Raw genomic sequence first — 26,412 nt, forward strand, 5'->3', positions numbered from 1 at the left:
TCAGCTGCTATTACAACAATTCTTGCTCAGCAGTCCTATTCTACTCCTAATTTGCAAACTGCATCTAACTATTCTAACCCCTAACTCCTAAAAAAATCTAACAAATTCTAACCCTTTACAAAAGATAGGCTCTGGCCTTTTGTAGATTTTACAATTTTGATTTGAAGGCCAAGATTGAAACCATCCAAGGGCTCTGATCTGTCTTCTAGAAGCCTGACAACTTTAGCCCAGGCCTAGTAATCTTCAGTTGTCCTCCCAACCACCTTCTCAGCTACCTACAATTGTTTGGCATCAATTTGGTCAATCAGGTAGCTGAGGAATAACTAATCTGTGTACCCTTGTTTTAAATGCATTAGTGGGGCCCACAGGTAGTCCTTTTACATAAAGAAAAAATTCAGTTTTATAAATAAACTGATTTTTTGGAATCCTCTACTGTGTGATTTCGAAGTGTGTATGCTTCTGCAGCGTTCTGCGTGTAATCATTGACCTTTAATCTTGAAACGACATTGCTTTGGTATTTCTGCGTTGTGGTTGTATTCTTCGTCTAGTTGAATTGATGATCACCATGCTTGTGCTTCGCCTTCACTTTCCAGCTTGATCGCAATCGCATCTTCAATCTGCGCTTTAGGTTTCCTCTTGATTCCTTGCAGCGACATCGATCTACAAAAGTGAATTCAATTGAATCAATCGCCTTGAAATATTAAAGTAATTTTGACAAATATTAAATATTTTCAAGGCAACGCTTGGCTTCGAAAATGAAAGATGTTTGCTTTTAAAACAATTTGAATCCCCTTTATTTCCTTTCGCAGGCAAATGTGCAAGATGTTTCCTTTATAATTTAACTTAATGTTCTCAATGGGATTTTTAGGCGATTGAGAAGCCTTTTAAAATTTGATTCAATCTCCCTAAGGGAAAAACTTAGGCGATTTGAGGCCAATTCTTAAAAACGCTTTCCCCTCCTTGTTCTTTTCTTTTAACTTAACCTTTCGCACTTAAGGGGATTTTTAGACAATGAGAGGTAAAAGTGCAAACTTTCACCTTTTGTTCTTAAGTCACATGCTAAGGAGAAAACTCGGCCATTTGAGGCAAAATGATTTGATTTTCTTAAATAAAATTCGAACCTTGTATTTTAACCAACAATAGCTCGAACTTTATTTTTACTTGTCTTTGATTTTAATACTACTCTCCCCATCGGCATTTGGAGGCGAATAAAGGCAGGATTCGTATTTGCCCTTTGGGTGAGGGCTTTTTGGGTATTTCTTGGCATATTTTCAGCCTTTTGGGGCGAAAATAAAATAAACAAATTTCATCAGACTTAAAAATGCCAAGTTTGGGGCTTATATTATGCACGATATCCATCAAACCTTAGCCTAGATAGATTCGGCCTTTGTTCGGCCTTTGTGAAGGGGATTATTTGGCGATGGAAGACTGCACAAGGCGCGAGAAAGCCCTCTTTTGACACCTAAGCCTCACCAATATGGGTTTTCTCGGTAAATATAGAGGGGCGATGTGAAAATCGCGTTTTTTGCCCTTGGATGAAAACGATTTTCCATTCTTAAAGCACCGAACTTCTTCTTGCGATTTGATCTTTTTGAATGAGAAATTCGGCATTCTATTGGTGATTGCAGGGGCTTTGAAAAGTAATATCCTCTCATTTTGCTAAACTCCACCTTCGTTGTGGTCTTTCGAAGCCTCACGCCCCCATGTCATCATTCTCAATAGGGATTTTCTCGGCATTATGAAGGCACGAGAATGAATAAGGCTCTCATCTTCAAAGCAATTCGAATTTTGCCTAAACCGATCCCTCGTTTGTCGGTGATCTTGGTCTCCATACTTATCGGATTTGTGAAGACATCATGGGCCTCTAAAAAAAACGAACTCATTTTACCCAAATGGTTAGTGCCTAAGTTACTGATTCGGGGACAATTTTTTTTTTCTTGGGTACGGGTACGAGTATGTCCGTGACTCCGTACACACACACACACACACACACATATATATATACACACATGTCATATATTATATATATGTTCAAGCATTAAAATTATATATATTCAAACATACAAATATGAAACTTACAATGTAACTTTCCCATACAATGATACATAAATGATAACAGATAAAAGATACATAGTTGTTTTTTAATTGTTTTTTTGACTTTTATGACGCGTGGGCCCTGTTTTTGGGAACCCACGGGCCTTGGTTCTCCTAGGTCCGCCTGGGTTCCACTCGGGTCTTGCCCACGTACCCAAGGAAAACCAGGCTCGGACCAGGACCGGGCAAGAACTAGGACCCGGACCCAACCTTTTTCCCCAAGAACCGGTATCTCAGGTTAGCGCTTGGCATTGTGTTGGGATTTCCACCTCCCTCTCTACACGGGCTGGTAGACTATCGAAGGGGTCCCTAGAACAGAGCATGATGTGCCACACACAATAGGTTGCATTGCACAAAATAAGGTCAATGAAGCACTTTTTTTGTGTTCATGGCATCAAATAAGCTTATATGCGTTCATATTTAAAGCACTACAAGGTTGGGGCAAACGTTGGAGGGCTAGCTAGCTCTTGAAGATTTTTTTTTTTTTTGTCTCAATCTTCCTACCAAGCAAATGCAAAGAAGACATTCACATTTTTGTAAGCAAACAATGATTACAAGCATCAAATATATAAATTTTGAAGTGTAATGGCCCTTGAATAAATGTAAAATACATATTTCATATTTTTATACTATTATTAACATTATGTCTTTTCTCTTTAAATAATAATGACTTTAATGGTATTAGAGCCCTATTTTTGATAAGTAATAATGTCAAATATTATAAACAATTACTGTTATTAAAACTAAAAGTATTATATTATGAGATAAACAATAATGCTATTAAAATATTATAAAACAATAAATGTTAATTAGCATATTACATTGACAAATATATAAACAAATATTGCAATAACAATAAGTTTGATTATTATCGAATGACTCCTTATGAAGAGATGGAACTTTAATTCCAAACGGTGGCTGTAGAAAGTCACGATTAAGAGATAGTTATCCTGCATTTAAGAGATGTGACTCTCAAGAGGCATCTCCCACGATATAAGAAGGTACGGGGATTGGAGAAAATGAGGGGATAGAGATAGGGATATTAATCAATCAGCATTCAAGGGGAGAACTCTTAAGCATCAAACAAAGATTGAAGGAAAGAAATAAAAGAAGCCACCTTCTCCTCTGCATTTGGAATTTATCAGACCTATGTGGTATTGCTTTACAACAATATTAATTCAGGCTATGATAAAGAACTTCCTTAATCTGCAATGATGATGCTTGGTGTCAATATTGAGCAATATAATATTTTAAATAAAGGTTACGTGGCTTATAATATTAGTATTTAGATATATTTAATATATAGTATTAGGCTGTTAACATAATATAATACTGATAACATAATTTAATCCTGTTAATATAATATAATGCTGTTAACATCATGCTATTAATATGATATAATATAATACTAGTAATGGAATATAACATAATGACAGTTTAATAATGCCTTTCTATCACTAACTGTTCATATGACAATTAAGTAAATTATATGGAGTCTGTAATACCTTTCAATCTGACCATCCAATTATGGAGGGAGAATACAAGGAAGCAAGAGCACTAGGCTCCAGCAGGTACACCAACCCCGAGTGTGGGCCAAGAGGCCAAGTTGACGAGGTCCTTGGTGCTCTTGGGCTTGTTGGAGAGTGATAGACTCAAGGCGCCTTGTGTGATTCTCCTTGGGCTCCATAATGGGGACAGGTGTAGGGAGAGAAAGGGTTGTTGATTCCTTTATATAAATTGGGTAATTTATAAAGAATGTTGAATATACGATCTATCATAGCATAATGGAAATGTCGACTAACCTGTTGTGCAGGTTCCCGACCCACCTCTAGTTGACAATAGTGCCCCTCTATTGTATTTACTATGCACTAAAATTGTGATTCTAGGTCAGAATATAGAGGGTCCCATTAGGGGAGATTACATGAAGTGATGTGAAGATTGAGATTTTTTGTTAGATTGCGCTTGGGTTGTTCTCCCATAAGAGAGCTGGTGGCAATGAGAAGAGCCTTCCTTGAACATGCTTGTTTTGGGCAGCACTTTCATATTGTTGTGCTTGACCTCAACCTCAGGCAACATCTTTTTAATGCATGTTGAAAGGCCCTCCACAAGCTCCCCATTAGCATCCTTTAAGTTTTGGATGCCCTCATAAATGCACTTTATTAGGTCTTGCTTCTCGTCTACCAAGTGCAAAACTTCAACTAAAGGCTCTGACACCTACAAACAAATTAAAGTTGCAACTAAAAATAAAACTTGAAAAATTTGAAAAATATCTAGTAATTACAATTTAGAAAAAGTGAATTTAAAGAATACAATTTTAATTTTATATGGAAGTTTAAAGTTACCTGATCTCATTAGCAATAATTGCAAAGACAATTAAAAAGGCTATTTGCAATCCTATCTTTGTTGGTTTTCTTTGAATAAGAAGAATCCATTCATCTTTGGTTCATGAATATTTGCTTCAAATTTGTTAGCAAATTATAAATTCGTTGCAAAGTGAGGAAGTTGCAAATTAGATTATAATTGCTTGCACAAGCTCTTTCCTTTTGGTGAGTACTCCCATCAAGCTAAGTATACAAATGTGATTTTAGATGTATTTGATGATGTTGACATTTTTCATCATGGATTTCACCCAATCAAATTTTATGTATGGTGATGTTCTGGTGATGTTCTCAATCAATGATTTTGCTCAATCAAGCTTGCCTGTGTACCACAAAAGATCAAGGCAATGGGTAGTTCAAGGTCCAAAAAAGTGCTGGGTACTTCTCCTCAAATAGTTTCCCTACCCTCATGTGCTACTACATTATTTGCTACAACTTGGATCACATTTTCTATACCAACTAACACATTCTACTCCAACATTAGACTCAATTTCTTTGCATTATTGACTCTTTTTGAGGTATTGATGGACTCTAAGAACACTGTTTCACTATTTGAAGCTACTAGAAAGTTGATGAGTATGCTACCTTTCATTTGCCTATCCAGTCGATAATATGGTGTATCCATACTCGTGTTGATATTTTCTTTGTTGCATGAATATTTCATTTATTCTTCTACAGTCGTCTCTGCATTTTCTATTTCTATAGCTTGGGCTACATTTTCTATACCAACCTTTAACACAACCTCCTTCAACATTAGACCCAAATTCTTTGCATGCCTGATTTTGTTTGAGGCATTTTTAGGCATCAAGAACACGATTTCACCATTTGAGGCTACTAGAACATTGATGAATGTGTGATTCCTTATATTTGTCCACCCACTTGTTAATATGGTGCATCTTTACTTGTGCCAATGTTTTTTTTTGTTCTTGAATAATTGTCTCTATATTTGCTATTGCCTTCTGAAGCAATGACCCACTTAAGTCATGAAGTAGGTGCCTTGTACTGTTTCTTTATAACGGTCAATGTTGTGACTATATTCTTTTAATATGGCTTTTTTGCCACATTGAAGAAGGTTATTGTAGTGCCAAGAATTTGCAAACATTGTGATTTCTTTGTCATGCTTCTTCTTGTTCTAACCTACATCTTAAAAGCAAAGATTGCGATCCTTGCATCTTTTGTGGAAAAAAGAACACTGATATTGGATTTTTGTTGGAGCTCAATGAATTGGATGTGGAACTTCTATTCTGTCTGTTTGACTCTGATTTGTGTGCCATGTTGAGATTTATCATTTTGTCATGTCCCCTTTTGTTAAAAATTGGTTTTTGGTCAACATTGACCCATTTTATTCTTTAAGGGGTTAATCAGACAAGATTAAGGGGAATAATTAATTTCATATTTATGAATGTCCAAACATTTTCAATATCAAAAGAACATTCAAATATTAAATTAAATATTTGGAAACACTTAGGGCAGGTTCCCATGTGGCTGGTTAGCTTATTTTGGCTACGCAGCTGCTGCTCAATCTTTTTAGGAATTATTTGTGGAGCAAATGGCCCCATGAATATTTATCTTTTCTGCTTAGTTTTAAACAAAACATCTTAACTTTGTATTAATAGTATTTATAATAATTTGTGCACTTAAATTTGAGTAAAAAAATGGAAACAAAATGTTAAAAGAAGGGGGAAAAAATTGTTGAGCCACATGGCATTTCTGCTAATATGTAGTTGCTGCTTATTTCCAGCCCTTCTTTCATAGTTTATTTCTAATTCCTAAACAATAGCTGCTCCACCAAAATAGGGAAGATTTTTTTTCACAATTTTAAAGTTGCATAGGAAAACTTATATGCTTAAATTTAAGCAGAAAATAGAGTTAAGCAGCTGCATGGGAATGGTTAGTAAGGAGTTGGATTTTGTGCCATAATGGGAAGTTTGTAATATTTCTAATTATGACTTTCCCACCAATAGTGGAGGTGGGAAATTGAAACATTTCTTATTAATGATTCTCCCACTAGGAGCAAATTTGGAAAGCAAGAGTGGAGTGGAAAATTGAAATATTTCTAACTAATGATTTTCCCACCAAGTGCAAATTTGGAAAGCAAGAGTGGAGTGGAAAATTGAAATATTTCTAACTAATGGTTTTCCCACCAAATTGGCCAAGGACAAGATAAATACAAAGCATATTTGGGAAAATTGATCTTTATGCCATTTCTACTTCTCAGTTTCTCACTGTATGAACTTTATGTCCAGCAAAATTCTTCAATGGATGGAAACCTGTTGGATATTGGAGGCTCATGGACGGAAACCCATGAGTTTTAGGTGGATAGTAGAAACCCAATTGTTCACATAGAGCAACTTCATCCAGAGGTTGCATTGGAGCTTCAAGATTTCAGCAATATGGGCAGTTTTCCATTGTTTGCGTTCAGGGCTTAGTAATGTTGATGCTGTGATTCTAGATGTGTTCTGAGGGGTTTGTTGCGTTTACAATGACATGGGTGGTATTCGGTTGTAATAGTTTCTATGGGTTTTACTTAAAAATTGGAGTTTGAAGACATTTATGTTCGTGCTGTAATAGATCAGTTTCAGACCTGATTATATGATGCTCATATCAGAAAAAATCAGTTTCAATTCATTCTCTAAGATTTCATTTAAATTGGCCTTTTATGTTCTAGATTAGCTAGCTAGTTTTGGTGTTTTTGGTGAGATTTGTTATAGTATTTGTGAATCTAATTTCTAGATCTTAGAGTGATATTAAATTTTGGGTTGAGGACTGTTGTGACGTATTCACACATCGCCCCATTGTAAATGGGGACCCCTACTTTTTGCTTTTTTAGGGTTAGTCTTCCTAGTTTAGTCTTTTAGGTTCTTGGCTATTAGTCTTTGCATTGAAGGGTCACCAGGGGGTTCATTAGGATAGCAGGCTCTGCTTGAGTTGAGGTGGGTCAGTAGGTGGTCCAGGTCAGGGTCTCTTTGAAAGCCTTCTCTAGGTCAAGCCTTGCTCTTGTTTCTAGGTTAGGTCTTGATTGAGTTTAAGGAAGTCCTTATATCCTGCTAGGAGTCTTGCCTTTTGAGACATATGTCTCTGAGTTAAGGAAGTGAATGAAGGTTTGGGAGTGAGTATCATTAAGGTTTTTTCCTTTGAGGGTTTGAGATTGGTTCAGTTAGCGAATAATGAAGTTCTAGGCATTGATTGATGTGATACTGATCTATTTTGCCCTTAGAAATGCCTAACAACCAAGTCTACACTTGAAAATTTGGAGAAAGGTCAAGAATTTGAGCATTTTAGGAAATTTTGCTCCTGACCCTTCCAAAGGGTCCAAAGCGAAATCCTTAGAAAAACCTAATTTGCCATCAAAAGCATTGAATTGACAACACCTTGAAGGCAAATGGACTTGATTAAGATGAAGGAAGAACCCAAAGGCCAAGTCTAAGACCAAAGATGAGGGGAAAATGAGAAAATTTAACCTAAAATACAAATTTCGCTCCTGACCTTTCCAAAGGGTCCAAAGCGAATTTCCTAATATCTCCCTTCCTGGTCTTAATTTGCCTCATAAACCTTGCCCTTATGACGTTATTGAGAGAGTATTGATGTGTGAAACAAAGTGAAGTAATGAGAAGTGAAGGATTTGACCCTAATTGAGAAATTTCGCTCCTGACCCTTCCAAAGTGTCCAGAGCGAAATTCCCCAAAAGACCTATTTCTTCACTAAGGACATCAAACATTGGACATACATGGCAAGGAAAGGATTCAAAAAGATCAAGTCTAAAGCAAGATGAGTGAAAGAGGGGCATGAATTGAGCCAAAAGAGCAAATTTGCTCCTGACCCTTCCAAAGGGTCCAGAGCGAATTTCTCCATGAAAATGATACCTTGTTCCAACCTATGAACTAACTCATTCCCAAGCATTTTTTGAAGGCAAAAGACTTGTTTTTGATGATTAAAGGATGAGAAATGGAGTTTTGTGAAGGAAAATCAAGCAAAATGTGAATTTCGCTCCTGACCCTTCCAAAGGGTCCAAAGCGAAATTCCTAGCAAGACTCTCTATTTTGCCTAATACACTAAAAGGACCTTGTTTTAAGATAAATTGATGGCAAATTGACTTGATTATGGTAAGAGGAGATTTGATAAGTCAAGTTTGATGTGAGTTGAGAGGAAAAGAAGTGGGAATTTGAGCCTAAGAAAGAATTTCGCTCCTGACCCTTCCAAAGGGTCCAAAGCAAAATTTCTTAAAACACTATTTTCCTCCTTGTTCAAATCAAGATCTTTGTTCCTAGGACATGGTTGAGGGGGGATTGATATATTCTTGCCCTAAGAAGTGAATTGAAGCGAAAGCAATGATGGATTTGAGGTCAAAAGACAAAATTCGCTCCCGACCCTTCCAAAGGGTCCAGAGTGAATTTTCATAGAATCCTCCCCTTGCTTCAAATTTGGACCAATTCTGTGCCTTGAAGCCTTATGGAGGATTTGGGCCTAAAATGCAAATTTCGCTCCTGACCCTTCCAAAGTGTCCAGAGCGAAATTCTTTCTAAGCTCCTGACCCATCCAGAGGGTCCAGAGCGAAATTCTTTCTAAGCTCCTGACCCTTGCAAAGGGTCCAAAGCGAAATCCTTAGGAGGACTCCTTATTTCATCTAATGCACCCAAGAGATCTTGTTTTAGGCTAAATTGAGGGTGAATTCACTTGATGATGATAGAAGAAGATTTGAAAAGAAGAAGAATGGTGTCGGAATACAAATTTCGCTCTTGACCCTTCCAAAGGGTCCAAAGCAAAATTTCCTAAAAACTATATTTTGCTCCTTGTTGAGATCAAGATCTTGATTCCTAAGGCATTGTTGGGAGAGAATTGTTAAGTCTTGCCTTGAGAAGTGATTTGGAGCAAAGTAAATGATAGAATTGAGGCTAAATCACAAATTTTGCTCCTGACCCTTCCGAAGGGTCCAAAGTGAATTTTCTTGAAACCTCTTTTGCTCCCAATTTTGTGTCAAGCCTAGCGTTGATTGAGGTGGAGCCTTAGGCATGCATTTGAGTGAGTTGTGGTCACAAAATGTGAAGAATTTGTCCAAAAATGCCAGTTTCACTCTGACCCTTCCAGAGGGTCTAGAGATAAATTCCTAGGAGGTCTAATGTTTTGCCTAGGCCCTTGAGAGAAACCTATTCCTAGGCAATTTCAGAGGCGAATGATTTGATCTTGGTAAGGCAAGGTTGAAAATGAGGTCTAATTGAGCAACTTTGTCAATTTTCGCTCCTGACCCTTCCAGAGGGTCCTGAGCGAAAATCTCATTATAGGTCCTGTCCTTGGAGAGGGTCCAAAGCGAATTGATCTTAATGCCTTCTTATTAATGGTTTGAAGTAAGAAATACCATGTTAGGATAAATATATTATGTATACTTAATCATGTTTTGGTTTGTTTTGCAGATCAACACGACCGGGCTAGAAGGAAGAACAGACAAGGAGGACCTATTCAAGTTTCATCATCATTAAAGACGCCTCAAATGCATGGAGGAGGACTCAAAGTGCTTCCAAGTTGGAGGACTTCAAGTGTTCAAAGAGTTGCACGTAATAGACCAAGCTATCCTCAAGGACCTCATTCTACCACATGGAGAAACCACAGGATGTCAAAAGAAGGATCTTACAAACACTTCAAGGCGAAGTGAGCTACTAGAGAAGGTGACTTGACTATGACTTCCTATCACCATAATGCAAAATCAAGGAGGCTTCATCAAACACATGAGAGCCAAGGAAGGGTACGTCATCCATCAGGTACATCAAGGACGAAGGAGGATCACTGAGGTCAGTGCAAGGGTACGTTGAAGAAGCATATAGCTTCAGATTAGTTAATTAGAGTTAGCTTCTCAGCATCACCAAATTGAGTATCAAAAGAGATACGAGCAAGTACCAGACAAGGTGGCATCCCAGTCACTATTCCTCCAGTCAGATAGCTCCACCTCAGCATGTCTAGATTCAATGTACCTGACTCACCAGTGATGGCACAAACTTCGAGGCACCTACCCCTGACATCTATTGGTCCACACTCATGGAATGTAATTTTCTCATTGGCTAAAGGAGTTTGTTGTAACAAACCCTAATTAGGGTTTCTATCTTGTAATCCTAGCCATTCATTCTAAATCAATCAGAGCCATTGAAATGTAAAGAGATCTCTATATAAAGCTCTGGCTCTTCATTTGTAAAGGTTAATAGTTAGCTAATAGAGAATAGTGAATAGTTAGAAATTAGTCAATAGTGAATAGTCAGTAAAAATAGAATAGCAACTAGAATAGAGTAAGAGGAAAAGACAAGAAATTGTTGCCTAAATTGTAAATGAACTCCATTTTCATTGAAGTTATGGTGAAATGTGTCGTTTCTTTGCAATATGCATGGTCTCTTGTTGAATCTTTATTTTAGATGATGGTTAATTAGATTGAATGAAGGAAGTTATTGAATGCACTCGCGTGGAATCTGCTTAGTCCAAACCACTAGCCTCTTGCTGATTGTAAGGGCGCCCTGCGTGGTCAACTGGCATTGAATGAACTTAATCTCGAGTCATTACGCATTTGTTGTTCATGCATTAACTTGAATGGTGATTAGTGTCTGATGGTGTATGATTTGAACATATTCGAAGCATCCCTTAGAAGATCACACTGAGTTGGTGTTGAATTGTTCAGCCTGATGGTGAGACCCAACCCAGTAGGACTCCAACTAGTCATTCATCCATTTTCTTGCATTCTAAGTCTTAGATTAGATTCTCCAAACCCTGTACCTTTTGATATTTCTTTATCTTCCAGCTAGTAGATAGGATTCAAGTTTTGGCAGATTAAACGCTCAGGCAGTCGAATGTAAGTCCCCGTGTGATTCCAGCATAATCACATGAGACCAAATTGAGCTTATCCACACGTAGAGACCCTACATATAAGAACCTTGGAGTCTTCTCGAATTATCCTTAGGCGAAATCTTCAGCATCCGAGGAAATTTTGTGTAAGAGAGGATAAGATACCTTGGTATTTTATTCTGTGTTCGCATGTGCATAAAAAACACATCAACAAGGACATTACACATTTCTACAATGGCTGTGGATGTCTTCATTATCTCTATGTTTTTTGGTTTGCCAATCAAGAGGCTGTGTTCATTTCTCTTACAATCTTTGACTTATTGTTGGCGAAATATTGTCATTGATGTCAAGTGTATGAGCAATGTTGTCAGAATAATGTCATTGTCATTGATTGGATTTAAAGAAAGTATTTGGTGAAATCACAGAAGTAAGGAACCCTGCAACTCAAAAGAACAATAGATTTGCATTCATACAACATGCAGCTGTTGAACAGGAGACCACAGTCTTGTCATAGTTACTGTAGTGTACCAGAGGAGATGTTATTTTTCTGGTTGAATATTTGGAGTCCCTAAGAATAAGAGATTTAATAAACAGTGATTAGAAGATGTTAATGAGCATCAGTTTTGGAGTCCCTAAGAAAAAAGAGATTTAATAAACAGTGATTACAAGATGTTAATGAGCATCAATGATTTAACTAATACATGAACTGATTTACAAAGGAGCAATTCTTAAATATGTAGCAAACTAATGAGTGAGATGAGTAACTTTATTTAAGAGATGAAGTGGAATAATTGCAGGGATTATTATAAGAGGGTATATAAATTATAGAGGTACAGATTATATTCATAGGCAGCAATTCATTATGCTTAAAGGCTGCAACTACATTTGAGATAAAAGGTGCGATTAAGGTGTTGAGACTTGGACCAGCTAGGACTCGAACCTAGGACCTTCCATACGTTGCTGGAGTGCTCTACCACTGATCTACTGGCCCCTCTTGGATCAGTCCATCGTCGGTCCAGGTGTGGTTTATTTCCAACACCAACGCCCCCCCTTAAGCCACACCTCTCGTGTGCTTGGGGCTCCTAGCCTGGACCCGGCTCTGATACCATGTAAATGTAGATCGTACTCCTCGCAAATTTGATAGTTGATAGATTGTAATTAATATTTCTGAATATATGTGATTTATGATTCTAATGAAGACTGTTTTGCAGGTCCAAACAAGGTTGAGAATGTTCGATTTTAACTGCTCAATATTGCCTTATCGGGTCTGCATATATACTTGTATCGGGGGGGCATGTCTTGAGTGGACATGTCTCCAATGTCCGCTCAAGACGTGCCTCCTCATCGATGGCACTTAAACAATATTATGAATACCGTTTTATGAACGGTCACTTACTATTAGTTAAGTAGTCACTAACATTTGTTTAATATGCTGATAAGAAAGGTATTCAACGTATATACAATGTAAGCAATGTTGATCGATCATTACTCGATCGATAATGAAATCGATATGATATTAATTCATGCAGATCGAAAGCATTCTTTATTCGATCATGATAATTAATAGTGAGGTGGTAAACTGATATATTTCATTGTTGATTCTTTATCTGTCGATGCTATAATTTTAACATTCCCTCTTAGCTAGGGAAGATAAAGAGTAAGAATATTATAATGAACTCTGAGAGTACATTGCCATACTAATAGCTATCATATAACTCGTGATAAGAGTTATCACCTAATCTCGTGATAAGGTATATCACCTAATCTCGTGATATGAAGTATCACCTGTCTCGTGTTACTAAAGGATATTATATACTCAAGAACATTACATTCTCCTCATATATCCTAGTTATGGTATGTGCACTGACATTAAGTCACATAATGTCTACCATAACAAATCATGACAAATCCATGAATAATGATATCAAGTCACATGATATCAATCTACTGAACATTATAAGATCGCCATCTTATAGTGTCAAATACAAGTGCTCATTATCTAAAAGATCGTCACCTTTCAGAAATGTACATAGGGGGTGGGGCCCATAAAGTCATAGAGTCACACATATGACAAAAGAAGTTTACACATTAAACATCTTATATATTAGTACAGATAGATATAATACTTACATTTCAATCTTACCAAGACTCTTTCTGAAGTGTTCAACTTTCACTCTGGAGAGAGGTTTGGTAAGTATGTCTGTTGTCTGATCTCTTGTAGTGATATACTCCAACTGGATTACATTCCTTTCTACCATGTCTCTCACATAGTGATAAGGAATCTCGATATGCTTAGATCTATCATGAAATATTGGATTCACTGAAAGCTTAATACAACTCTGATTATCACAGTGGATAATAGTAGGTTTGAGAGGCTCACCAAATAATCCCACAAGCAGTTTTCTGAGCCATACTGCTTCTCTTGCAGCCATAGAAGCTGCAATGTAATCAATAGATCATCAACTAATCAATAAGGTGATCCACTCCTGTAATCAATAGATCATCAACATATAATATTAATATTAACATATCACCTTTGATTTTCTTGAAGTAGAGATTTGGGTCTGCATCATTTTTCGAGAAACCTAATCCCATGAGGTAATTGACAATTCTTTCATACCAGGCTCTGGGAGCCTGCTTAAGTCCAGACAGGGCTTTCTTCAATTTACACACATGTGACTCTGCATTGTGGATCTCAAATCCTTTAGGTTGCTCTAAGTAGATCTCTTCTTCAATAGTCCCATTTAAGAATGCAGTTTTTACATCCATTTGATGGACTTTCCATCCTTTGGCTGCTGCAATGGCTAGAACTACTTTGATTGAGGTATAGCGAGCAACTGGTGCAAAAGTTTCTTCATAATCAATTCCCTCCTTTTGTGAAAAACCTCTGGCTACAAATCTTGCTTTGTGTTTTTCTATACTGCCATCTGCAACATGCTTGATTTTGAATAGCCACTTGGAAGAATCAACAGATTTCTCTTTGGGCCTAGGTACTATCTCCCACACATCATTTTTCAAGATGGATTGGTACTCCTCTGTCATGGCATCCTTCCATACTTGGTGCTGGAGAGCTTCTGTAACATTAGCAAGTCCTGATTTGATGAATTCACTCATCAAAGCTACATAACTAGAAAATCTCTTAGGTCTTTTACTCTCTCTAAAAGTCCTCGACGGAGCTACACAAGTCTTTGCTTCTTTCATTGTCTTAGTAGCCCAGAGTGGTCTCTTCTTAGAATTTTCCAATGATGTGATTTGTTCTTCATTTCTATCTTCCTCAGGGTACTCCCTCTGAATCTTAGGGGCAAGATCCTCTTCTAGGTCTATGGGGGAAGTTTGAATTTCTGACTCAATAGAATTTCTAGCTCTTTTAAAAGCTATGTCTTCCTCAAAAATTACATCTCTGCTTAGTTCAATCTGTCTCTGACTGGGCACACATATTCTATAAGCTTTGGAGGTTTCACTATAGCCTACAAAAATACCTTTTCTCCCAGAAGGTTCTTGCTTAGTTCTTTTCTCTTTGGGCACATGAATGTAGACAGGACAACCAAATATCCTCAAGTGATTGATGTTTGGTTTTACATCAGTGAAAGCTTCTTCAGGAGTTTTGTCATCAATATGGGAGTGAGGACATCTGTTCTATATGTAAACAACAGTACTAGAGGCTTCTTCCCAAAGTGATGTTTCTATGTTTTGATCAAGTAACATTGCTCTAGCAGCTTCTACAATGGTTTTGTTTTTCCTTTCAGCAACCTCGTTTTGCTGAGGGTTGTAGGGTACAATGATCTCTCTCTTAATCCCAGCATTTTTACAAAATTCTTTAAAAATATCTGATGTGTATTCTCTCCCATTGTCTGTCCTTAATGTTATAACTTTCCTCCCAGAAGAGTTTTCTGTAAGGGATTTGAATATATTCTAGCTTAGTTCTTTTCTCTTAACTGTCCTTAAGAGTTTTCTAAGGATTTCCTCAGATTCTTTACATTTGAGGAAATAGATCCAGGTCTTTTTAGAGAAGTCCTCAACCAAAATTACATAATATAGGAAACCCCCTAAAGAAGGTATATACATGGTTCCACATAAATCTGAGTGGACTAATTCTAATACATCATTTGTTTTACTACAACTACTTTGGAAAGATCCTTTTGTGTTTTTCCCTAAGGCACAACCCTTGCATGCCTCTGAATGATATTGTTTGAGTTTGGGTAAACTCGTGACTAGTTTTTCCATAGAAGATAGGGCACGGAAATGGAGGTGTCCTAATCTCCTATGCCATATTTCATTAGAGTCTGCAATTTCATGAATTAGGGCAAGATTTGGCTCAGTACATAATTTATATAGATATCCTTGTCTATAACCTATGGTTTGAGGCTTCTTAATAGTAGAGTTCTTTGGCCATGCTAGCACTTTACTATCCATGAAGGTAACCCTATATCCATTGTCTTCAAGTGCAGATATGGAAACCAAGTTCCTCTTGATACCTGGTACAAACAATACTTCGGTGAGTTGAATAGAGATACCGGACTTCAATTTGATGATACATGTTCCAACACCTCTGACTGGATGTGTAGAGTCATCTCCAATTGTCACTTCCTCATCAGTTTCTTCTACCATGGAGTCTAAGAGTTCCCTGAACCCAGTGACGTGTCTTGATGATCCACTATCTATAACCCAAGTGTTGGATTTATTTGATACTTGGTTTGAAAGTGCAGAGTAGAATACGTATTTCTTGGATTCATGCTCTGTCTTAGACTTTCCTACTTTGGCAAATGATGCTTGTTGCTTTGTTCTATTAGGACATTTGACTGCATAGTGCCCATACTGATCGCATCTGAAACATTGGATTTGTGAAACATCTTTCTTGGATGAACCCTTCCCATGGTGGCTTTTCCTCTTCTTGAAGTGCTTCTTCTTTCCTTTCTTGTGAGAATTAGCATTCAAGACATGGAGATCTTCATCTACGTTCTTCTGATTGAATCCTTTCTTTGTCTGTCTCGATTCCTCTTGAAGGCAGTCTGATCTTAGCCGGTCAAACTTTGGAAATTTAGACCTTGCACTAATGCCTTGAACAAATGTCTCCCAGGAATTTGGTAGACCATCTAAGGCAATAAGTGTTAGCTCCTTACTTTCAATCTGGTATCCAAGTGTAGCTGATCCCTTAGTGCAGATATTCTCATAAAGTATGCGTTGATAGATTCTCCTTTGTTCATGCTTATATGATTGATTTCTCTTTTTAGAGCCAAGGTCCTGCTGGAATTATTTATTTCGTATGTGCTTTCAAGTGACTTAAACATATGATATGCGGTCTCATGTTTTGTCAAGATTGGCACGATATGATCTCTAACTCCATCAACTATGATTTTCATGGCCTTTTCATTTCCTTCAATCCATGTCGTCTTCTTGGGATCATTCTCCGGTTCTGCTTTATTTTCTTTCACAAATGACTCAACTTTATTCTCTTTTAATATCATCATAATCCTGAACTTCCATGATGAGAAGTTATTTCCTCTTTCTAGCCTATCTTCAAATCTGATTACACTCGCCATAGAGGAATGTGATGTACTTAGATTTAAATCTGAATATCTCAAGTTCGATCGCTTCTTGGATCCTCCTTAACCTGGCTCTGATACCATGTTGAGACATGGAGCAGCTAGGACTTGAACCTAGGACCTTCCATACGCTGTTGGAGTGCTCTACCACTGAGCTACTGGCCCCTCTTGGACCAGTCCATCGTCGGTCCAGGTGTGGCTTATTTCCAACACCATCACCCCCCCTTAAGCCACACCTCTCATGTGCTTGGGGCTCCTAGCCTGGACCTGGCTTTGATACCATGTAAATGCAGATCATACTCCTCTCAGATTTGATAGTTGATAGATTTTAATTAATATTTCTGAATATATGTGATTTATGATTCTAATGAAGACTGTGTTTTGCAGGTTCAAACAAGGCTGAGAATGTTCGATTTTAATTGCTCAATATTGCCTTATCGGGTCTGCATATATACTTGTATCGGGGGGGCATGTCTTGAGTGGGCATGTCTCCACAAAGTGGAGGCATGTCCGCTCAAGACGTGCCTCCTCATCGATGGCACTTAAACAATATTATGAATGGTCACTTACTGTTAGTAAAGTAGTCACTAACATATGTTTAATATGCCGATAAGAAAGGTATTCAACGTATATACAATGTAAGCAATTTTGATCGATCATTACTCGATCGATAATGAAATCAATATGATATTAATTCATGCAGATCGAAAGCATTCTTTATTCGATCATGATAATTAATAGTGAGGTGGTAATTTGATATATTTCATTGTTGATTCTTTATCCGTTGATGCTATAATTTTAACGTAAGGAATCAAAGGCAACCACAATTTATTTATTAAGGAAAGTCAAACTAAGTCAGGTTCATACAAAGACAAGTCAGCAGGGACGAAGTCGCCACGTAACTAATCAAAGACAAAATTAAGAAAAAGCATATAAGACAAAAGCACATAAGACAAAATAGGAATAAAGACAAAAGATGTAGCAAGTAAAAAGTAGCGATTAGTATTATTGAAAGGCTACGATACATAAAGACATTAGTTATACTCATTTAAAGGCAGCGATACTTTGTAAGGGACCGAAATTTAATTAAAAGATTTCAAGATCAAAACGACATTAGTAATTAAGGGGTGCCTCCTTGAGTGAGATACGTCTGTTCTCATAAAGTCTTAGAGATGTCTTTCTTGGGATATTTACAAGATATATAAAGCATATGAGTGAAGGATAAAAGGTGTAGAAAAAATATAGAAATATCATTTTTGATATTAAGCAAATTTATATAGAAATAAAAGAATATCTTTGAGATAAAAAACAGATTAGAATTGATTACCTAAGACAGTGATTGAAGCATAGAAAAGCTAACAAAGGTCATATTCATTAAAAAGGTTCTCTTTAGTGAAGGATGCTTCTCTTCACTCTGCCATGAGGATATAAGAGGAATCAGATTTGCGTAGATAAATTGGAGATGTGTGTGGAGTTAAAAAGGCAATCAAACTAATACATCAAGGGCAATATATGAGAAGTTTATAGAAGATACATATGAAGAGTTTGGTTACTTCATGGCAGGTTCAAAATCAGATTTTATAAGCAGATTTGTGTAGACTCTATGAGCATCATTGTGAAGATATTGTGAGACTTGTGAGGGTTCCATGCAAAGTTAAAGAAGACATTGAAGCAGAATTTGAAGTTTATTGAAGTAAATTTTGAGAGAAATAGTATGGCAGATTTATAAGTGTGTTATGAGGAGATTGTGATCAGTTGTGTGGCAAATTTATTGTCACCATTATACCAGGTTTGAGAAGGAAACTTGTAAAGAATAGGGTCATCCTTCATCCATTAAAAGGTGGAATTTAGAAATAGGGGCTGGTGCCTCTAGTGGGAAAGTTTCTCACAAAGAGAATGAGGGGTTGGTACCTCTAGTGGGTTGATACCTACAAATTTGTAAAAGAGTTTCATGTATATAAGGAAGCAATTTTCCCGTGGTTTTCTCCCATAAGGGTTTCCATGTATATATCTTGTGTTCTACTTGTGTTCATAATAATTAGATCACATGTGAATGATAATATGTAATGAATATGTATTGGGATAAAGATATATGTTTATAATATTAAGTTGGAAAAGTAAAAGTTTGTTATACTGACTCACCGCCCCCCCTTCCCTCCCCCTCTCAGTATAACCGTGTTCTGAACAGTTGACGTTGTGACCATCAGTCCTTGGAAGGTGATATTTAGTGCAATTGATGCCTCTACTCGTCTTCAACCCACAACATTTGCAAATGACTGATGTTGTGGTCAGTCTTGATGTGTCATGTTTCCAAGCAGCTTCCCTGTTGCAAACTTTTCAATTTCCATTTCTTTGATGAAAAGCTAAAAAATCTGTCTCTTAAATAAATAAAATTTTAAATGGAGATACCTATCTTTATTTGAATACATGTGAAATATTAATATACATGTAAGCTAAGTCACAGAATACCGCGATTTTCGTGGATGAGGTTTGAATTTAATCGAATTTCAAACTTTTATAAAAAAATCGTTCAAATTCGGCCATAAAAAAATTCTGCTAAAAAGTGGGCAGATGGCAGATTAACTTTTACAAAAACTACCAATGTGAATTAAAGTAATCCAATACAATGACACTTTTGTATATAAAAGAAATGGCAAGTTCCTAGAATAAGAGGGTGGTTTCCTGCACGCTAAGATTCAATTCAACATGGTCCCCGGCTGTGGCTATATAAAGGCCAGACAGAAAATGATAACTTGCAAACCCACATTGAACTATCACCTTCTGCAGGTTCAAAAGGGATTCCGCTGTACATTGTATTAGGCATATCATATATGATCACTAGCATTACTGAAATTCCTATGTTTCTTATGGTTTATATTTTATAAATGTGCCATCTTTTTATAATGACTTCAAATCTATTTAGCATTGTTAAGCTATTTTGATAATTTATTAGAAGTATACATATATTAAAAAATAAACAAAATTATATAAGGCGAAATTTTATTCGATTTTTTTTTTCGAATTTTTCACTCATCGAATTTCATCCGAATTTCATGGCTGTCGAATTCAAATTCGAATCTTGTGACTTAGCATGTAAGGAAAGGGCTTGGAAATGTAAGAGAATTCTGGAAAAGTTTGTAAAAACAATGGAAAAAAAATACATACTTGTAACTTTGAAATTGTAGAAATTTTGATTCCACAATCGCCTTAAATCACCAGAAGAAAATTTCAGAGGAGATGAATGCAGGTCAAATAGGATTTATAAAGGTGAAATAAAAGGAGTTTAACCTGCACTTTGGGCATATATAGGCCATGGGTTATGTCACTGACTTGGACAGCAAGGCCTTTGACTCGTTGAATACATGTGGGTTGTGAGTACTTGCTACTAGTCAGTGCCTCAGACTTGTGCCAGCTCAGTCGTGAGGTTACTGGTGGTTTTCTAAGCCCCTGTTTCGACTCGTAAGCACTTGTGATTTTCAAAGGTATTGATATATGGGCTTTTTGTAATCTTAATATAAATACGTGAACAAAATTTTTTTAACACTATTTTGAATTGGCCTATAGTATGGGTATATGGGCCTTTAGTAATTTAAATATTAATATGCAGACACATTATTGTGCCCATGGGTATGTTGTTTGTTTTTAATGAGCCACCTCTGAAACCAGACAATTTGTGCCCATGAAGTGGTTATAAGAGAATGTTGCTATCTGAAGGGATGTGCTATAAGCCTATAACGAAACTGAAGAGTTTCCTCATTAAAAAGTCATAAAGAAATTATCTTCATCATGACTTTTTGAAAAATTATCTTGAGGACTAGGAAGTGGGTTTCCTTGTGGTGGAGCAACAGTTATTGGAGGGATCTCATGAGGAGTTCCAGACATATCAATGCTACTTTTTATCATCTAACTGATCAGTACTATTTTCCTGACCTTCACACACATCTGGTTCTGGAGCTTGATTTTATATGATAAGTGGCATTTATGACATCTATTACTGATTTTTTAGCAGATGCGCTTCTCTATCTTCAACATTTAAAAAGTTTCTCTCTATCTTCAACATTTAAAAAGTTGATTCTGTCTTAGCAGTAGAGGTTTTGATGTGTTTGTTTCAGAACTTCTATTGTGGCAGAGTGAGAGTGAGTGTGTATAGAACAAAAGTTGGTTTAAAGTAATCTTTGTGTACATAGTGGAATAAAGGGTTTGCTTTTGTTTAATTTGGAGGTGGTTTTTGTAGAATAAGGGCCCTGGATTTTTTATTCATGGGCATTAGGATTATTGCATAGTTTAATTGCTCAGAAACATCTCTGTGTATTAGGATTATTGCATATTTAGATACTCAGAAACATCTCTGTGTATTTCTAACATTACTGATCATTTAATGTACATATTACTGAACTAAATATCACGAATGGATGTTCCCAGTCTACCTTAAATATATTCATTTTGTCTTTGTTTAAAGCTACAGGTATGTAGGAAAGAGTTCTGGAGGACTATCATTTAAGTCAACTTGAAGTAATTTATATTTTTTGTTTGGACAGGTGGATAATTTCATCCATGCTGATATGCATCCTGGAAATATTTTGGTTCGAGTGGGTCAAAGCAGTTCCTCAAACAAGCGATTTTTTCGATCTAGACCCCATGTAATCTTCCTTGATGTAGGTATGACAGCCGAGCTTTCCAATAATGACCGGTTGAATCTACTGGAGTTCTTTAAAGCTGTGGCTCTAAGGGATGGGAGGACAGCTGCAGAATGCACTTTAAAGTTTTCAAGATATCAGAGCTGTCCAGATCCAGATTCCTTCATAAAGGTATATCTTGCCTATTATGTTGATTCTTTTGTTTCTTACTATTCTCAAATGAGCTTATCTGGGAAGACTGTTTGGTTGATACATCTGTTATGACTGGAGATGATATATGAAAATGTAGGCTGGAATTGCAGCTGTGCATTGTTCCCATTTCCTCCCTCTCATTTATCTCAGATTTAGTTTTTGTAGGCTTCCTTTATTCCATCTTCTCAAATTATCACAGGGACTCTTTGTGCAGGACTGCACATAATTGTGACACTTTTCGAAAACTTTGTTGTCAGTCCATTATATTCATTGGGAACTTTATTTTATCTGGATCAAGAGTACCCTCTAATTGTGCTCTTGAACTACACAATCTGTGCAGATTTGTTGTCTTCAAAGGTCTAACATAGAAATATGTTTATCTAACTTTAGGTTATCTTGGAATGGGCATGAGAGAAAGAATTTGGTCATGTGGAAAGAATTTGGTCTACATGAAACTTCTAGCCAATCTTAGTTATTGTAGTGCCCATATACAGGCCTAGCTGCGATCAGTATTTACCATTTGGATTGGGTGTGCTGAATCTGTCACTTTTTAACCCTTAACCCATAGTTCAAAATCTCAGACGTGGCAAAAACTTGACAGACCCAAATTTGACTTGGAATCAGTGACTAGGAAAAAGCTCAGCAAAATTTCTGACACTTAAATACACACAAATTTGCAAAATAATCTCCAAAAATATGCATAAAACTGAATTTACAGAACTCATAAGCTGTTATCCTTTTTTAATAAATCAAAAAGCAAGTTCAGTGGACATCATAGTGTCATGATTATAAATTACTAATCCGTTTTATTATTTTTACAAATTTAGTCTATGGAAAACATGGACCCAAACCAAATTTTATTTTTGTTCTTTTAAAAGCTAGAGTAGGGATCTGGGGTGGCAGCCGCAGCCCTCAGCGGAGTTGAGGGGCAGTGCTCCTAGCATTTTCCCCCTAGTGATACAAGGTGGGTCAAGGGGCAGAGCCTGCTAGCAGGCCCAAATTAATGGCCTTAAAGATCACATGGACCTTCGGGCTTGAGAGTTTTTAATGATTTGTCATTGTGTTCAGTGAGCTGAAAGAAAAAATTGTGAAAAATTACTGTCATTATGTGGGCGTGTTTTTCCCATTGATGCATAAGTAACTTGTTGGAGACTTAATGAAACTTGGCCCTACAAATTAGTGAGTTAAAGGTTGAGTAACTCAGCCCTAAAATTCGTTCATGCGATGTGCGATTGCTCAGCGAGTTTTAACTCCATGGATTAACTGCTGCCACATGCAGCTGTTGCAGTGCATTAACCTGTACAATTCATTACTTGTTCACACAACTCTAGATCTTTTCTCTTCAACTCCAATTTGATTTTTAGTAAAGTAATAGAAGTTTCATGGGTTTATTGGTGAGGTGCTTCAAGACCAGTTTTTTTAAACTATTGAGTTCTCGTGAGGCTTATTTTTTTCCTTCAATTTGGTGCAGAATCTGTAACGATTCAATCCTGTTATTTACACTAAAGTGGGTTTTATATAGGAAGTGGAGACTTCATTCAAGTTTTGGGGTTCACGTGAAGGGGATGTGATACATCCAGCTGATTGCATGCATGACTTGCTTGATCAAGTAAGACGCCACAAAGTGAACATTGATGGAAATGTATGTACTGTGATGGTGACAACATTGGTTCTTGAGGTATGTCGTAAAAAATGTTTAGAGTTGAGAAAAGGCTCTTAGTGAGTGATTTCTTGTTTGTGAGTATTTGGTGACTACTGGAAATGGTATCTTTATCCAGAAAGTTTCTGACTAATTTTGACCTACCTTTATAGTGACAATTTTATTATAATTTGGATTTTGCAGGGGTGGCAACGTAAGCTAGATCCAGATTACAACATAATGGACACTTTGAAAACTCTTCTTTTCAGAGTTGATTGGGCAAAATCTCTTTCCTATACCATTGAGGGACTCATGGCTCCATGATTGTCATAAGAGCTAGCCGGTCCAAGTTGCAGGACAGCCTTATCAAATTCATTTTTGGCATTCATTTGAGACTTAGTCTTTTTCTACAAATAATAATGGAGCATCTCAAAGGGCTTTATATGGAGTTGGATAAATGGTGTCGCTACAAGATTGGACAGACTTTTGCTGTTCAAGTTTCAAACCCTGATATATTAACTCAGAAATTTTACCAATTTTGAATATTTGCCATTTCTTCTCAGAGAGCTATCAAACCTGCGTAAAACTAAGCAGAAAAATAATGTAACGCAGGCACGGCAATAGTTTTTTTAAAACTTTTTTCAAAATCTCTTCAGGTATTTTGGAGCACTAGCTGATTTTTTGGCAAGCCTTGTACAAAATTGAACATCTTCAACATCTTTCTTGTATCATGTAAATTATAGAAGCACGGTTTTTGGAAAATAATATTATTTTAAATGTGAGCTCATATTAGTTTTGCAAGATTGGTGGACCATTTTATGTATTTGTCATGTGACGTTTTACTTCCGCTAAGTCAACCCTTTCCAGCTCTCATGGAAAAGCTTCTGTTGACTGAATGCCGTGTGCTTTCTTAAAGAGGTTAATTGGAATAATTTTTTGGTGTATAGCTTTTCGATTCCCAATTATATGTGACCAAAACATTCATGCAATGTGATCTACTGGATATTTTATTACATAAGACACTCTCTGAATCCTAATGCCTATTGGAATGTGTGTTTTGCTGGACTGTTCATTTTAGCAAGTACCATTCATCTGATTGTTAAGATGAATTTCCTTCTATCATTGTCACGACTCATCTAAGTTCATCATCGAGTATGCCTAATGTTGTCTCTTTGAAGGTTTTTGGTAGCGATGAGTAAGATGATCCTCCCTTTTCTTGGCCATAGATTGAGTGCCTTTATATAATCAGCTTTTTATCAGACCATACAAAACGAAGAATTTAAACTCTATTTTGTATTGGAAAACATTTTAATAAGTAAAACAGGGATCAGATGAAATCTTTACACGGGATCCTTCCTGTAGCTTTCTTATTGGCTTTCGTGCTTTACCTGAAAAAATCCTAAGGTTTTTCTGTAAAAATGCATTCAATTTTGTGCAAAGATGTCCAGCCAAGTTAGTCATGAAGCATGGTCTCATGCCTAACGGCCAGGGTTCAAATCCTGGTATCACACTTCAGTTGTTGGGCTCACGTTGGGGACCGCTTGGCGAACTGCATTGAAGCTGCCAAAGCTTTGGCCGAACATGTAAATTATTAGAAACAAGCATACGGAGTGTTGATAGGTGATGCTGCAATACGAATTCCGTTTCTGCAAATAGCACAAATGAATCTTTCAATTAAAATTTATGACAAATTCCGAGTCTTGAGTTAAACTGCATTTAGTATGTGTGATTAAGGGCAACAGGTTTGAACCTATCTAAGAGCACTTAAAAACATCATCAGTAATTTTTACATATTGTTGGAGCTGAGAAATCAACCCTCTAGCTCGCAAAGATCACTCCCATTCAAATACCCGTTACAGAGAGATAATGAAAGAGGGGAGATAAAAGGTGGAAAGGTAAAGATGTAGGAGGTGATATATTGAGAGATGTACAAGGCAATTTTTTTATTAAAAGGCTATGTAAAAGAGTGAAAAACATCATAAAAATGAGGTCCAATAATATTATTTGAAGATCTTGTTTTATGCTTTAATTTGATTTAGAAAATAATATTAGAAAATAATGAAGAATAAAGATGAAGCAAATTTAAGATAAAAACATATTTTACAAGATATACATAGATATGATAAATATTGAAATATGTTAGTAATTTGGTATTTGTGTCTTAGAATAAAACATATAATGTCAAAAAATTTATTTGAATAATAAATTTAATTAATTAGAATTTAAATTATCTATAAGTGATTTAAGCTTAAAATATTTTATCCTAAATGATGATTAATAGGAAAGGAGACATGATATTGTATATATACTTACATACATACATAAAATGAAAAAATCATTGAAATATGAGGAAAAATAAGGTCCAATAATATTATTGGAAGATCTTGTTTCATGCTTTAATTTTATTTAAAACATAATATATCAAAAGAAATGAAGAATAAAGATGAAACCAATTTAAGATAAAAACATCTTTTATAAGATAAGATATAAATATATATTATAAATATTTCAATATGTTAATTTTTTTTAGCAATGTAAATGTTTTTATTTGAATAATAAATCTGATTAATTAGAATTTAAATTATTTAAGTGATTTAAGATTGAAATATTTAATTGTAAATAACGATTAAAAGGAAAGGAGATAAGAAATTGTTATATATATATATATATATATATATATATAAATATAACTTTAAAAATATATTTATTATTACTTTTACTCAAAAAAAGAAAAAATAAAAAAATTTGAAATGTTTTTTTGTGCATGTAACCATTTTATATTATTTATTTCAAAGATATAATAATATTGATGTTTAATATAGTAAGATTTCCTTAGATTCTATGGGCAACATATTCCTTTTTTTTCTTGGTTCTGTGTAATATTCTTTCTATTTTTAAACATGTCCTTTTTTTTGTTGCAAATGTATATATTTAAAATTGTAAATTAAATGACATCATATATGCTCCTACACAAGGTAATTAAGCTATAAAAAAATGTATACAAATCAAGTTGGACGATGAATTATATAAACAAAATCTAGCATGATGTCATAGATTAATTGGGCATTAAAAGAACCTTAAGAAATGTGCCAATTAATGGCCAGTAAGAC

The 26,412-nt window shown here is 36.0% G+C and overlaps 1 protein-coding gene across 2 annotated transcripts in view; it reads left to right on the top strand.

Annotated features, from left to right (window-relative positions):
• The window catches only part of LOC131028828 (uncharacterized), a 49,973-nt gene extending 25,884 nt beyond the window's left edge, over nt 1-24,089 (top strand). Inside the window, exons 3-5 of one of the 2 annotated variants that reach the window (XM_057959179.2) lie at nt 21,373-21,642; nt 23,186-23,341; nt 23,507-24,089. In XM_057959179.2, the coding sequence (XP_057815162.2) occupies nt 21,373-21,642; nt 23,186-23,341; nt 23,507-23,626 (546 nt within the window). In that variant the 3' untranslated portion in view covers nt 23,627-24,089. Of the gene's footprint in view, nt 1-21,372; nt 21,643-23,134; nt 23,342-23,506 lie in introns of those variants that run through there. The other variant, XM_057959180.2, reaches the window with a different exon arrangement.
• The last annotated feature ends 2,323 nt before the right edge of the window (nt 24,090-26,412 follow it).

Source organism: Cryptomeria japonica, chromosome 5 (genome assembly GCF_030272615.1).
Source record: "Cryptomeria japonica chromosome 5, Sugi_1.0, whole genome shotgun sequence".
NCBI lineage: Eukaryota > Viridiplantae > Streptophyta > Pinopsida > Cupressales > Cupressaceae > Cryptomeria > Cryptomeria japonica.